Below are 16,868 nucleotides of genomic sequence, written 5' to 3' on the forward strand. Positions count from 1 at the left end.
GATAAAAAACACTGCAGATCTGTGAAATTTGAAAGAAATATTTCAAATTAGTCATTTTTCATCAGAACAATTTTGTGGAAGTATCATTGACTCAAAATGTTAGCTCCTTCCAGATTCTGCGTGAGCTGCTGCATAGCCCCAGTATTTTGTATTTCTAATACATGTGCTCTGTTCTGAAAGTGAATCTCCTAGGCTCCTTGTCTATGTAAATTCACATGAAGCCACAATGCTAAGAATGTTGTTATGTGGCAGAGTTTACTGAAAACTCTCAAACCTAGCAGCAAAGTTTCAATGTTGAAATGTCGTGGGAGTAATGCTAGCTGGGTCATTCAGGGGAACTGGCCTTGGCACAGTTGATGCCAGAATACTGTGTACTCATTTGACACCAGTCAATAGGCAAGCAACTTGTGGACATCCAGCTGGTGCAATCACGTACAATATATCTGTGAACCCCATTGTTGATTCCTGCCTTGCTAGCTGTGGAATGACCTGCACCATTGCTTGGCAACATCCAGACTTACTGACCAACCACAAGATGTTGATCTTTTCAATCCACTAGCTAGTTGCCTCTCTCATTGCAGTGTCCTCTCCAAGCACTGTCCTACTGCGACCCGAACATCTTGCATTGGAAGAAGGAAAGGAAATCAATAAAAGTGAAGAAGAAATCTCTCTTGACACACCCCACACACCACCCCAATTGGTTTGAGCCACCAAGGAATAGGTTGAACTAGAGTTGCGACAGCCAGTGTTACACTTAAATAGGGTTAACTTGGAAAGAAATGTGGAGACAACTGTTCTGACTTAGATAAGATTCACATCATTTCCATACAACTAAAGACTGATTTTATTAAACTTTGTGAATGATTCTGACAATTAAGCAATGTCATGCGTAATATTCTTGAGATTATTATTGAATGAAGTATTTGAGTTTTCAAAATAATTTTATCACAGATTCAAAAAGCACATAGAAGTGTCTCAGGCAATTTCCTTTTGTGAGCCATCTTATTTTCTGTGCAACAGTAAATGTGCAAACTGTTCATCATTCTTAATACAAAGCTCTCAAAATAGTCAAGACTTGAGAGCATGAGATTTGATTTTACTTACCACTGTGATAACAGTATTTAATGATTTGTGCAGCTGATCACTTGTTTTTTTTTGTGACAAAATGGTATCTGAATTACACAGTAAATGGTAAATATGTTAAGTACAGCCTTTTTCAAGAAATTAATAACCCCACGGTGGCATCCTGTCATTAATGGTGCTCCATCTGTTGCACAAGCAAGAATGTTGTTGAGTGGAATGTTCTTCTCTTTGGAAAAATTGCGAAACAACCTGAAATATTGACTTTCCCTTATCTGTTTCTAGTCCCAATGCAAATAACAGCTCTTGAACCATGCTGTCCTCTTTTATGAAGCAAACATAACAAAAAAAAGCAAAGATTTGTTGCCTGACAAAGTTGACTCATCCAACTGCAGAACAAATTCTGTTCTCCTAAGTATGTTGCAAAATATGTCTTCCACATTCTCAGATGTTTCATCTTTGATGAGAGTTGTCGCTAAGCAGAATCGCTTTAATGATTTGGTCTGGTGACTTATGCAAAACCTCCCTTACCTCCCTTACTGCTGGCAGAATCAGTTCTCCAATTGTATCAAGCTTTCTAGATTTAGCAATGAACAATGAAATGTATGAAGCGCGCAAACCTTCACTGTTTTGTTGTGAAGTACTAGAAAACATGTTCTGAAGTGTTTTCAATTTCTAAAAGTTTTCATGAAGTGTCTGAGGATAATCCAAATTCTTGTATGCTTTGTTAGAGTGTATTCTCTTCAAATATTCAGGGAGCCTGGATGGTTTCATTGCCTCACTTGAAAAAAATCCTTTTTCACACAACAGCCACATTGGCTGCTGTTGTTTGCTTAGAGTTGGTAAAAATCCATATTTCCAGTGTTCTGGATGGAGAATGGTGCGAGGTTAAACGGTGATACAGCATGGAGGTATGGCACTAGTCATAGACTAGGAGTTCCAACTTTGTTGCTTCCTATCTGGCTCAGCAGATACACTCCCAAGGACACATTGAAGTGGGAAAGATGATCAGCAGATTCTCCCAATGGTGGTGGAATCCAAATGTAACACTCGCTTTGCCTAGTGGCATGATCTCGGGGGTGGTAGCCCCCCTCCCGGCCAAACTTTAGAACTCCTGTTTGGGTGGATGCTGCGTGAAGTGTCCCCTGTGTCAAATCAGTACCCCGAAATAACAAACAGTACACAATATGCGGTTAAGCAAGTAAAAGTTTATAACAACACACATCAAAGTTGCTGGTGAACGCAGCAGGCCAGGCAGCATCTCTAGGAAGAGGTACAGTCGACGTTTCAGGCTGAGACCCTTCATCAGGACTAACTGAAGGAAGAGCTAGTAAGAGATTTGAAAGTGGGAGGGGGAGGGGGAGATCCAAAATGATAGGAGAAGACAGGAGGGGGAGGGATGGAGCCAAGAGCTGGACAGGTGATAGGCAAAGGGGATATGAGAGGATCATGGGACAGGAGGCCCAGGGAGAAAGACAAGGGTGGGGGGAAAACCCAGAGGATGGGCAAGGGACAGAGGGAGAAAAAGGAGAGTGGGAGAAAGAATATGTGTATAAAAAAATAAATAACGGATGGGGTACGAGGGGGAAGTGGGGCATTAGCGGAAGTTAGAGAAGTCAATGTTCTTGCCATCAGGTTGGAGGCTACCCAGACGGAATATAAGTTGTTGTTCCTCCAACCTGAGTGCAGCTTCATCTTTACAGTAGAGGAGGCCGTGGATAGACATGTCAGAATGGGATGTGGAATTAAAATGTAGAGGAGGCTACATCAGGAGCATCGGAACCACTGGGATCTCAATGGGAAAGTCCTTATCAAGTGCTGTTAATTACAAACTCAACAGTAAAAGTAGAAGGTTAAGGTAAGTGAGTACATGCTAGCCACTGCAAGCAAGCTAAACAAGCAAGCAACACTATGATTAATGTGCTTGTAACTTTTGACTCAGTGCCCACACTGCTGGCTTACAGTGAGCAAATCACTACCTAGAACACTTCGACAGAGTTGACAGCTACTGGACATTATACAGTTTATTCGAATATTATTATTGTTATATTATTATTATTATTATTGTTATATTTCTGCCAATTTTTCTACTCACAATGTGCCAATTGAAATGACTCATAATATATACTTATTGGTATTACATGCATTTGCTGTTGCTGTAAATTCCTCGAGTATTCCTTGGGTATGTCAGTGTATACCACACTTTGAAATAGTCTTCACGTGTAAGATGATTCTTCAAAATCCTATGATATTAGTTCTTCTCTTAGCAGTTAAGGGGGAGATGTGCAGTTATAGGCCGGGGTATTGTACTTACATACCTGACAAGTCTGAAGACAAAACTGTTTTGGCTGATCAAATTCATACAGAAATGGCTAAAATATATCAATCTGATGGATGGGATTTCTTTGATTAGATTCAATAAGTCTGGGGAGCTGTGGTTCCTCAATATTACGAATCATAATATTTGTCCTGATGTGTCTTATCATAATCTACATCACTTTCACTTGTATGAGGGCAATCATTAATAGAGCAGTTCAAACTCATGTAATTGTACCTTCTTATAAAAACGGTCTGTCTAGTGATGACATAATCTTATGAATACCCTTAGATGTATCTGGAACTTGTGTGAATTTTTTGATTATTTTATACTTAACATAGGTACCACAATTTTTTTCTGCTGAATTTTCAGATGTAATGATTCTAAATATGAGATTTAGAGTCATATGGGGGTGGGGAAATTATCTATATAAACGTGTATTTGGTTCAGTGTGTGTTTGGTAGTTGCAGTTGCGTTTGTGACAATTTGGTTGCAGTTGTGGGTATTGCATTACTTGAATACGGGCTATCTGATTCTTTAACTGCTTTCTATGGAATTAGCAACTTGATATTAGAAGACCTTGCCTCAGTCTCGTTTGTCTCTGTTCTTTGTCCCTTTGTTCTTTTTCCTGTGCCCTTCCCCATGCTTCATCTTGTTCTTGTTTTATTCTTGTAATGCTTAATAAGCGATTGCAAGCAACATATTTTATGCCTCATTCTTGTCTTCCAAAGAACCTTGGATCAAAAGCATCAGTATCCAACACCCCCCTCTCCCTCTTCCCCCCCTCCACCCACCGATGATCCTCATTAACCTATTAATAGCTTATGGCCAAGGCAATCCTACACTTTTTCTGTCAGAGATATCAAGGACCTCAAAACAATAGCTATCACTGAAGAGGTAATGCTGAGCAAACTTGTGGGCCTGAAGATGGTCAAGTCCCTGGTCTTGATGGAATGCATCCCAGGGTACTGAAAGAAATGCCAGAAGTTATAGTAGAGGCTTTGGTGATGATCTACCAAAATTCTCTGGACTCTGGGCAAGTCCCAGTGGATTGGAAGACGGTGAATGTCATGCCACTGTTCAAAACACGATGTAGGCAAAAGGCAGGTAACTGTAGTGCAGTCGGTTTAACATCTGTAGTTGAGAAAATGCTTGAAGCTATCATTAAAGAATAAATAACGAGGCATCTGGAAAGAAATGGATCCATCAGGCAGATGCAGAATGGATTCAGCAAAGGCAGGCCCTGTTTGACAAACTTACTGGAGTTATTTGAGGATATAATGAGCGCAGTGGATAGAGGGGAACAGATGGTCATTATTTACTTGGATTTCCAGAAGGTATTCGATAAGGTGCCAAATAAAAGACTTAGCCATAAGATAAGGATGCATAGAGTTGGGGGTGATGTATTAGCATGGATAGAGGATTGGTTAACTAATAGAAAGCAGAGTATTGGGATACATGGGTGATACTCTGGCTGACAATCAGTGGTGTGCGGTGTGCCGCAGGGGTCAATGCTGGGCCAGCAACTGTTCACAATATACATTAACGATCTGGAAGAGGGAACCATGTGTTGTATAAATAAGTTTGCTGATGATATTAAATTGAGTGGAAAAGCAAATTGTGCAGAAGATATGCAGAGTCTACAGAGAGATATAGATAGGTTAAGTGAGTGGGCAGAGGGGTGGGCAGGCTATCAAGAAGGCAAATGGAATGTTCATTGCTAGAGGGATTGAATTTAAGAGCGGATAAGTTATGCTGCAGCTGTACAGGGTACTGGTGAGGCTGCACCTGGAGTACTGTGCAGTTCTGGTCTCCTTACTTGAGGAAGGATATACTTTCTTTGGAGGAGGTGTAGGGGAGGGTTCTCCAGGTTGATTCCAGAGATGAGGGGATTAGACTATGAGGAGAGTTTGAGTTGCCTGGGACTGTACTTGCTGGAATTCAGAAGGATGAGAGGAGATCATATAGAAACATATAAAACTATGAAAGGGATCGATAAGGTAGAGGCAGGAAGGTTGTTCCACGGGTAGATGAGACGAAAGCTAGGAGCATAGCCTCAAGATTTGGGGGAGTAGATTTGGGACGGAGATGAGGAGGAACTGCTTTTAACAGAGAGTGGTGTATCTGTGGAATTCTCTGCCCAATGAAACAGTGGAGGCTACCTCAGTAGGTATATTTAGGACAAGGCTGGATAGATTTTTGCATAGTAGGGGAATTAAGGTTATGAGGAGAAGCAGATAGGTGGAGATGAGTCCATGTCCAGAGCAGCCATGATCTTATTGAAACATAGAAACATAGAAAATAGGTGCAGGAGTAGGCCATTCGGCCCTTCAAGCCTGCACCGCCATTCAGTATGATCATGGCTGATCATCCAACTCAGAACCCTGTACCAGCCTTCCCTCCATACCCCCAATCCCTTTAACCACAAGGGCCATATCTAACTCCCTCTTAAATATAGCCAGTGAGCTGGCCTCAACTGTTTCCTGTGAAACATAGAAACATAGAAAACCTACAGCACATTGCAGGCCCTTCGGCCCACAAAGCTGTGCTGAACATGTCCTTAACTTAGAAATGACCTAGGGTTACCCATAGCCCTCTGTTTTTCTGAACTCCATGTACCTGTCCAGGAGTCTCTTAAAAGACCCTATCGTATCCGCCTCCACCACCGTTGCTGGTAGCCCATTCCACGCACTGACCACTCTCTGCGTAAAAAACTTACCCCTGACATCTATTGAAAGGTGGAACAGGCTCAACAGTCCAAGTGGCCGACTTCTGCTCCTATTTCTTATGTTCTTATAAGTATAGTGGATTCTGGTTAATTGGGCTATCAGTTAATAGGGCAGCCATTTATTTGGGACAATTCTTAAAGAACAAAAACTAATCGAGAATATAGCCCAGATTACCTTCCTTTATTTGGGACACTCTGCTGCTTAATTGGGACAGAAGACTTGCCAAAGTTTTTAACTAGCATCAGTCACGTGTGTTTGTGTTGCCGTTAAACATGCTGAGAGCAAACTGTTTTTAAATAGCGTCAGTTACAAGTGTTTGTGTTCAAAGAGCAATGTTTTTTTTGTCACTGATAGCACTGGACAACAAACATTTTTGAAAGTGTTGCTTCCTCAGAATTTTTTTGTTTATGTTAGACAACTTGAAGCTGAACACAAATGTAATTTCAGACTACTTGTATCATGTAGGAATTTGAAGAAGCAAGAAATTAACATTTATTGAATATAATGCGTTTAATTGCGTAATGGCACTGATGCTTTGCAGTAGATCAATTAAGCTAAAAAATTTTATTGATGATTTTCGCTTGTACTCAGTATCTGAGGATTCTCACTTAAGTGTGCAGTAATAATCAGACAGCATTGATAGATTCCAGTTGCCCTGATACCGTTTCTCCATGACCACAATGTCCTGGTGAAACCTTTCATCATGCTCATCACTGATAGCACTAGGATTTTCAGAGAAGATGATTAAATGGGAATGCAGAAAATTAATATTTAGTGACATGTTGCACTTTATGGTTTTGTATGCTTGAAGCATGTTTTCAACCAGCTGCACATAGCTTGGTGCTCTGTAGTTGCCAAGAAAATTTTCAACAATATCCTTGAATTCCCTCCATGCGATTTTATCCAGTCCAACTAGAAGTTCTTTGACTTGCTTGTCATTGATGACCTGTTTGATATGTGGACCAACAAAAATACCTTCTTGGCATGAGTTATTCTGACTTGAATTATGTATTGAAAGAACAAATATAGGTGACTTTAAAAAAAAATGTGTGTGATAGGGAAATTTCATGGTAATTTTCATGATGAGCTGCCCAAAATCCGTAAGATACACCCAAAAGTATTCAGGAGGCAAAATCTTAGTTGTCCAGTGTTGTTGCCGTGAATTAAACAGTAAGACAATTGAAACTGTTTTGCTCACTGTGGGTTCAAGTGTTCAGGCTTGGAGATGCCAGAAACAGCTGAGAGTGAAAATTAAACAATTTCACTACTTCACCAAGTTAGGAACTGTGAATCTTGAATGTACAATGAAAATGGAAATTTGGAGGATGCAATCATAGAAAGCATTGTAGGAGGGTGGTCCACTATCTGCAATAGGTGTCTGCGTGGATTTTGTTCATATACTGTAAATCAAAAGAACACACAGTGTACACCGGATGCATTCCTCCGATAGCATTCGGAACTACAGTTTTGTAGTACTGTAGTAGTGTTGTTAGTGTTTGAATTTGTTCTGTATTTCATTTAAATACGTGTTACTCAGTTAAACAGTAATTTGTCTTTTTTACATGTTTTCAACTATTTCCATAAAACTTTGGTTAATTGGGCCAAAATATACTGGTCACAATGTGTCTCAATTAACAGCTATTTCCTTTGCTCCTATCCAATCCACCTTGCAACCTAAAACAAGTGTTTTTTTCTCTCAGTTCTGATGTTCAGGTGTTCAACCTGAAATATTAACTCCGAACATGAGAAATTCTGCAGAAACTGGAAATCCAAGCAACACACTCACAACACTGGAGGAACTCAGCAGGTCAGGCAGTATCTATGGAAAAGAGTAAACGGTTAACATTTCTGGCTGAATGACTCCATTTCACTTTTCACAGATGCTACCTGGCTTGCTGAATGTTTACAGCATTTCTGCCTTTATTCCCTAAACCTACATTTGCTGTTGACCGGTGATCATTCAGACAAATAAATTGTTTTCTTCAGAAAACTTGTGTGACCCTGAAGTTCAGCCAGCATACGTTTGTCTAGGGTAATACAGCCTCTGGCCCAGTCAAACTGAGAAATCTCGTTTGTGTGGATGCTGCGTGACGTGTTGCCCGGCTACAAATCCGAACCGCAAAATATCAGGCAGTACACCGTGTGCAATTAAACGATTGAACTTTATGAATCTTAATCTGACTATAGGGTTAGTAAAGAGAATAAAAAGGAAAAGGGCCCATTTTAATGAAACAGTCTAAAGTGCACAGAATCGTCCATTTGACCCCATCGACCTTCTCCAAGCGTCGCTGACCATTGGAACCTCGCTCCGAGTCCACTCCGTCCGGTGGTCTACCAACTCTTTTCATTCGAATCTTCTCTCTTCATCTCTTGCCGACATTCCAAAGCTGCCGTTATCTCTAGTCATAACCCAAACATTGCTGCTACAGAGAAACTATCACCTTAGCAGTGAAACATTATAGGGAGGCCATTACATTAGCAGTGAAACATTACGGCGTGTTACACTTGTATTGAAGTGAAAAATTTTGTTGGAAAAATGATGTATGTATCCAGTAATTTTAACAATCACTTCAGGAAACTAATTATAATTGCAATGTCTTTACTTCTCTCTGCTGCCCTGAAAACTGATGTAAGTTCATTCCTTTTAAAATGTCAGAACCGTCCTGCAAAAGTAACAGAATTGCTTAAGTCGATGATTCCAAACTGGAAATCTTTACTAGTTTACAACTAATGCCTGCCTGTTATAAAACGCCAAATCCATTAATTGAGTGCAAGATTTCAGCTAACTATAAATGTGAAAATAAAATTGCTGGGTTTTGCCAATAGATTTTTGATAAGAAAATTTTCTTAATGAATGGTGTAGTCTATTCTAAAAAAGGCTTGTATTTATATTCATTCCACCCACAGGATGTCCCAAAGGTCTTTATGAACAATTAAGTACATTTCTAGCATAATTACTGCTGTAGAGTAGGAAACACACAGCCAATTAGCACACAACAAATTCCAACAAAAAGAAACATGAAAAAGGCAGATAATTATTTTTGAGGTGATGAGGGAATGAGGAAAGGTGTAGCTGACTCATATCGCTAAATCATATCGTTTCCTCGCGGCCCAGTAGCACATGCTTTGCGGCCCAGTACCGGTCTGCGGCCCGGTGGTTGGGGACCACTGGTCTAGGGAATCCACACTCCTGTCCCGCCAAACCTGTGAGATTGAGCTGGCTCTCTCACCCCAAACCCCAGTTTGTGTGGATGCTTATTTCATACACCTACCACCCTCAGTGTGGAAAAAGTTGCCCCAATGTCCCTTTAAATCTTTACCCTCTCACCTTAAACCCATGTCCTCTAGTTTTTAATTCCCCTTCCCTAGGATAAAGGCTGTGTGTTCACCCGTTGCCTCTTATGCACTGGAATGTTTACCTGTCATGAACACAATATGCTTTTGGCTCCCTGTGCTAATAAATCACTGTTGGTTCACCCTAAGGACAGCAGTCGTCCAAAAACTCTCAATGCTTACTCAAAGGGCATTATGGAGAGTCTATGAGTATTAGATTTGTGAATAATGCTGAAAAAAACTAAATTAGATTAATTATTTAACACAACAGAGTTAACTCACATCCTTTTTATTGCACAAGATTTAGTTGCTGTTATTGTAATTCTTGTTCTAACAGTGGTAGGTTTATGCTGCCAATATGAAGATTAAATCAATGTTCCTTCTCTTGACAGTTTTGGAACCCTTACCTCAAGCTCTCGTACAGCACCTTCGATGGATCATGCAGAAAGATTTGCTGGGACAAGACGTGTTCCTAATTGGACCACCTGGTCCTTTACGACGCTCAATTGCTATGCAGTATTTGGTGAGTCATTTTCAAGTTAAGATGCAAATTCTAAATTGTTGAAAAATGTCATTCCAATTTGTTAATGATGTGAAGAATAATTTTCATATTCAAAGTTTAAAGGTCAAAGTAAATTTCACATATTGATATAATTACAAAGAAGGCATAGCAGCAATTATATTTCATTAGGAGTTTGAGGAGATTTGGGATGTTACCAAGGATTCCTGTGAACTTCTACAGATGTACCACGGAGAGCATTCTAATTGGTTGCATCACTGTCTGGTATGGTGGGGCCACTGCACAGGATCAGAAAATGCTGCAGAAATTTGTAAACTCAGCCAGCTCCATCATAGGCATCAACCTCCTCAGCATCATGTCCATCTTCAAAAGGCAATGCCTTTTTGTCTTTATTGATCTCCTTTGCACTACTTATTTAATTTAAGCAATGCAACTGAATCATTAGAAAACTCCACATAAGACTGACAAAACAAATAGTGTGTTAAAAGACAAACTTCAAATAAAAATAACAAACAAACAAATAAGTAACTAATACTGAGACCATGAGTTGTAGAGTCCTCGAAAGTGAGTCAGTTCAGTGTTGAGGTGAGTGATTCAGGTGCCTGATGGCTTAAGGGTAATAACGGTTCCTGAACCTGGTGGTATGGGACCTAAGGATCCTGTACCACCTCCTTAATGGCAGTAGATAGAAGGTAGCATGGCCTGGATGATGAGGGCCTTTGATGATCGATGCTGCTTCTTTGTGGCTACGCTCTTTGTAGATGTGCACACTGGTGGGGAGGGATTTACCTTTGATGGACTGGGCTGTAGCCACCTTTTTTTGTCAGCTTTTCTGTTCTTGGGCATTGGTGGTCATGCTAAATCCAGTCAGGATTTCCTCCACTGTATATCTATAGAAATTTGTCAGAATCTTAGAACACATGCTAAATATGTGCAAATTTCTGAGAAAGTAGGAGCGCTTCTGTGCCTTCTTTCTAATGGCATTTACGTGCTGGTCCCAGGACGGATCAAAGATGCTGACACAATTATCTGAGGTAAGGATTCCAAAACTGTTGAGGGAAGGAACATTGATTTTTCACGTGAAAAATAGATCAATTTGCAATAGAACAATGTATTAGATGGAGGAGGAGAAGATGGTGGCGCGACAGCAGCACTTGCGGCAGCTTCAGTGGTGATGTCTATTATCTGTCAAGTAGGGGACCATGCACAATCCTGATTTGATGGAGACAGACGTGAGAGTATGGAGGAACATCTGGAGAAACTTCTGAAATGCTGGCTTCACTGCCGCTGCTGCTGTGTGGTAACCGGAATCTCTGGAACAGAAGGCCCCGAAATCCTCGGCTTTGCGTGTTTCAGCGGCCGGGGCAAGGTCGAAGGCGCTCGGCAGAGGATGGCGCTTGGGACGCTGTATCAGAGAGGCTGGTCGGAAGCTCGAAGTTTTCGGATGGATCGACTCAGTGTCGGCTGTGGTCGGCTGCTTCCAAGGCATTGGCAAGTTGATGGTGCCTGGAGGTTTATGGCAGGGAGTTTCTCCCTTTTGCCGCCGCTATCGGGGACTCGGGAGTCGATCGACTCGGGGACTTTTGAGTCTTTATTTACTGTGCCCATGGTTTGTTCTTCGTCAAATTATGGTACTGCTTTGCACTGCTGAACTACATGTTATAATTATGTGGTTCTGTCAGTGTTAGTCTTTGGTTTGTCCTGTTTTCTGTGATATCACTCCGGAGAAACATTGCGTCATTTCTTAATGCATGTATGCATTTCTAAATGACAATAAAAGAGGACTGAGTGCTCTCATAATCTAATCTATTATTATACATAAAAATGGCATGGTTGGGTGAATAAGTTGATCAAAAGTCCTTCTAAAAAATCCACAGCAATGAATACTGTGACTCATTTTAGCCCCAGGCTTGCATTTTAGATGTTCAATTGTTTGATAGAAATTGTTATGTACAAAATTTTTACCTCAAGCAATTCAGACTTCAGTCATTCATTATCTCTACATATGTAAGTCCTGAATTGAGCAAGTCTTTTGAATGCCAGCTTGCAAATTCAGCACACTCAAATGTGATGAATTGGATGAAAAGTGACAAAACTAAACTTTAAGTTAATTTTGCTAATTGATTCAAAATCTGTTTGACCAAATGTTTCTTCACGTTTGTTTACACAGATGAAGAAATTCATATGACAAAGACAATTAGCACTGAAATAACATTTAAAAGTCAAATTTATTGTCAGATACACAAGTACATGTATGCACAGCTGCAACAAAAAACTTACTTCCAGAGCATCACAGGTGCATTGCATCATTTAAGCAGCATTCACAGTAAAAAACTAAAATTAAACATGAATTATACATGATTTTTACATTAAATTACACAATTGCTACAAAAAAATGAAATCCATTCTAGTGCAAAGTTTTTGAAGTGTTTGTTGTGTCACTAACTGTAATGAATAAGGTTGTGCTGGTTGATTCAAGAACAAAATGGTTGAAGGGTTGTAGCAATTATTGAATCTAGTGGTGTGGGATGATGGGCTTATGTACCTCTGGCCAGATGGCAACTGCAAGAAGATGGAATGAACCGATGGTGGGGATCTTTGATAATGGATGTTGCCTTCTCGAACAGCACATCTTGTAGATACTAATAAGATACTTTCAACTTACCTGTTTCATTGTGGTTCTTAGCACACTTGATTATGTTCACAATCAGTTGTTGGATGACAAAGGTTACATGCTTTTGGAACCCAACCTCTTACACTTTTCTTTGACAGAGTTAGTACTTTATTGATTTATTCCAAGTTGGAAGATGGTAAAGTCCCAGATGTATTATTGGTTCTTACACCCCATTGCTGGATGTTTGAGATCATTCATTGTTTGCTTTCCATGAAATGCCACATCAGTTGTTTATTGCCCATGGTTCTGCCAGTTGCCCAATCCTATATCCTAGTCACTTACAGTATTGTGCAAAACTCTTAGGCACATATCTAGGGTGCTTAAGACTTTTGCATGGTGCTGTATTTGTCAGTGTGGAGCAGAGAGCGAGTTTGCAAATCTGGCGGAAGTAAAGGATGTTGGGAATGGTGAGGGAGGAATGCCATGAGGTTGGGTGTGGGACAGGTGGCAGAGAAGGAGTGGCAATGACAGGGTGGTGGTGTGGATGCAGACATACTCAGCCCTGGGACATTAGCAGACATCCCACCTCTCCCAGAAGTTCCGGGAGTTTCCCGCATATTGATGGCAGCGCCCTGACGCCCGCAAATTATGTACAATGTCCTGAAAACTGATTTTTTTGAGAGGGAGAGGAAGAGGAAGAGTGAGAGCGAGAAGGAGCATCCTGATTGGTCTCTCTTTGTGCGAAGTAGACCTATCAATTTTCTCTGGGGGCGGGCTTTGCAGTTGACCTCAAAAATATTGACGGTGTTGCTTGCAGCACTGTTTGCAACAGTGACTTTTCTATTGCCCATTGTGCGTTAAAATGTAAAAGATATGTTGAGGTGAGTTTAGCAGGTGACATTCGTTCATTAGCATAGCTAATGTTATTTAAACTAGCTGGCTAGCTGCTAAGGAGCTACTCTATTGATGTCCTATGTGATGAGGCCAAACTCCCTGAAGACTTGCTTAAAGTTGTAATAGAATAAAAAAACAACTCCATGATAATGTAATATAATATAAGTACATATTTTAATGACATATTTTCTGCAAATACCCAACTTGGTTTACAGATTAGTCAAAATCACTAAACAAAGTATTACATACACCCTTGGAGGTGGACTGGGGGTGGGGGGGGATATGGGGTTGCGGGGTGGGGGGCGGGGGTGCTACCTCCTCGAAATTAGATTTTGCAGGGTGGGATGTCTGCAATCGGCAAGGTCATTTGATTCCAAACAATTGGTTTATTGATCATTACAGAATGTCTTTCTGGTGCTTCCCCTCCCTCCCCTCTCCTTCCCATTTCCCAACTATGATTCTCCTTTCCCTGCCCCCTTCCCACTGTCAACCCACGTTAGAGAACCATATCAGGATCAGGTTTATCATCACTCACACATGCCATGATTTTTTTCTGCAGCAGTACAGTTCAATATATAAAATTACTATAGTACTATGCAGAAGTGTTAGGCACACACTATATATAAACATTTGCACAGTACTATACAAACACCACTCTAGCTTTCTGATGCATCAAAGTCAACCTCTGCTTTGAATATTTCATTATAGTTGTGTTTGGATCTATAGTTGATGCACTTCAAACACCAGATTCCTTAAAGTCACTCTAATAATACCAACCACACCCTCCTGCACACTCAGTTCACCTGACTTCCTCGGTTTTTTCTCTTGCATTAGCACCCAGAAGTATGCACACCTAACTGGCTATTGCTTCCAACTATTTGTACACCTTGTGTTTTGCTAAAAGTGATGGCTGAGAATTGAGTAAAACAGCTTGCAAAAGAACCACACAAGAAGATAAATGGAAATACCAGAAGAAATATAGGAACAGGAGTTCACTAGAAATTGTTCAGGTAGAGACAGAGTTTGTGAGAAATAGTTAGACAAGAAAACGGAAAGGCACATGGATAAATTAAAGGATAGTTGTTGAAAGGCAAAATACAGGAGAGAGAAATGAAGACATGATGTTTATCAGTTCTCATGACTATGTCAGTAGAGATTTCATGGAGTAAATTTATAATCAACTAAATATTTTTTCAGTGTGCACAGTATTTAAAGAATTCTGTTGTGGTAGCAGTGTACATTTGGAAACATGTAGTAGGAATTAATCACTGTCCAGTTTAGTTGTGTCACTTTCAGTTTTTGTCTATATTGGGGTAAGGTTATGTGTTTGTTAACACTGGAGCAAGGAATGCCTTACCATCTATAACCTTTTATGGAGTCATTATTTTTCTTCTCTTACCAAATTTGAGCACATGAACAGCCTCCTATCAAAAGAAATTGAAGCAACTTATATCTTTGTGAAAGATGATTGCAGCAGTGAGACTAGAAATATCACTGGATGTGAAGGGAATGTTGATGGGACCTCACTGAAATGTCAAAAGCTTAAGTAAATAAAAAAAAAATGAGAGCAGCTGGAACACATCAGTTTGCAACTTAATTAATTCTGTCTGTCACCATCATATTCCCTGTTTTTCTCTTTTTCGTAGTACATTTTTTCACTTTTCCAACTCTATTATGCTATATATGCTTGGTTTCTGAACTTCATTTCCTCATTCTTTCTTGTCCCACACTGCCTCCAGTCACCTACACTGTTGTTATTATTCTCTCAGCTCTCCCATTATTTTGACCAATTACAGCATCTTTCTTTAGCAAGGTGTTTCTTGACTCGCATCTTCTGTTAGAGTTGGTGTTACTGGGCTTATCACTATCAACGGTCACCTGATTATAACTTGGAAAGTACATATTCAGGAAACAAATTGAAATTATGAGATCTTTTATTGTCAGTACTTCCATCTTGACCATGTGCAGTGCTGGGCACCAACAGGCCAAAAGGTGTGATCAGATTAAACTATGCTTTCACTCCTGTTGGCTTTAAGGCTATGTGGAAAGAAGCATATGAAATATTAAGGTAATTAATTCTTGTTCAGTTAATCTAATGCTTATCATTAACACAAGTGATTCTGCAGATGCTGGAAACCTTGGGCAACACATACTAAATGGTGGAGAATCTTAGCAAGTCAGGCTGCATCTATGGAGCCAATATTTTGGGCCGAGACCCTCCCCTGATGAAGAGTCTCAGCCCAAAACATAGACTGTTTATTACCCTATATAGATACTACCTAACTTGCTGAATTGCTCGAGCATGTTGTGTCTAATGGTTACCATATTTAACTTGGACACTATTTTTCATCTTCTCCGTTCAGCTATTTGTGTTCTCAGGCAAGAAGTAATTATAGTTGTCTCTTTGCCCAATTATTTGGTTGGTGTGCCAGATCTAGCACCAAAATGTAAGAAAATGTGACCAGAAAGTGTGGTTATTGGAGGATAGAGGGCTTACTGCCTCAAGTTAACCCCACGGGCAGAATCAGTATTATCTTATAGATGGCCCGGCTGGTGGTGCAATGGCATCAGCACCGGACTCCGGAGCGAAGGCTCCCAAGTTCGAATCCAAGTTGGGCCACCCCTGAACACGCTTTCCATCCGTGCCAGGTTGAGTGTCAAGCTAGCCACTCAGCCTGGTAAAAAAAAAAGGGTCGAGTCAGGGACATTCATATCATGACCTGGTTAATCCGAAAGGAGACCAATCCTGACACCATGCGCCAGACAAGAATGGCTGACTGTCTGGTGCGACATGCTAAAAAAAATCTTATAGATACATCCTTCTACGTGAATGCTGTTGGACCTACTGTTCTGCAGTTTGCTGAGCACTTACAACTACTTGCACTGACCTCCATAGTGGGAGCTAATAGTTCTTTGGCAAGTGGTCCAAACAGTCCCTTTTGTCCCATTCACCATCAGGAATATTTATCTGAAGGTGCTAAGTATATGATTTGGAGGAGCTGGGTATGGCATATAGCCAAGAAAAGCAGAAATTGAGATTGTGCGAGTGGTGTTCGCTCTCAATTGCAGAAAAGAATCTGTAATTGAGCGGAAGCTCCATGTGGTGCAGGTGTGGTTCACATACCCCACTTTGGCAATGTACTATGGCAGTCATCCATGTTATAAGACCATAAGATATAGGAGCAGAAGTAGGCCATTTGGCCCATTGAGTCTGCTCCATTATTCAATTATGGGCTGATCCAATTCTTCCATTCATCCTCACTCCCCTGCCTTCACCCCATAACCTTTGATGCCGTGGCTAATCAAGAATCTATCTATCGCTGCCTTAAATGCACCCAATACTCATGGCAACAAATTCCACAGATTTACCACCCTCTGACT

General features: G+C 40.5%; 1 protein-coding gene across 4 annotated transcripts in view; it reads left to right on the forward strand.

Moving 5' to 3' along the window:
- The window catches only part of vwa8 (von Willebrand factor A domain containing 8), a 481,708-nt gene that overhangs the window by 15,410 nt on the left and 449,430 nt on the right, over positions 1-16,868 (forward strand). For all 4 annotated transcript variants that reach the window (XM_072260839.1, XM_072260838.1, XM_072260837.1 and 1 more), the window contains exon 3: positions 9,852-9,982. In XM_072260839.1, the coding sequence (XP_072116940.1) occupies positions 9,852-9,982 (131 nt within the window). The remainder of the gene's footprint in view (positions 1-9,851; positions 9,983-16,868) is intronic.

Source organism: Mobula birostris, chromosome 6 (genome assembly GCF_030028105.1).
Source record: "Mobula birostris isolate sMobBir1 chromosome 6, sMobBir1.hap1, whole genome shotgun sequence".
Lineage (NCBI taxonomy): Eukaryota > Metazoa > Chordata > Chondrichthyes > Myliobatiformes > Myliobatidae > Mobula > Mobula birostris.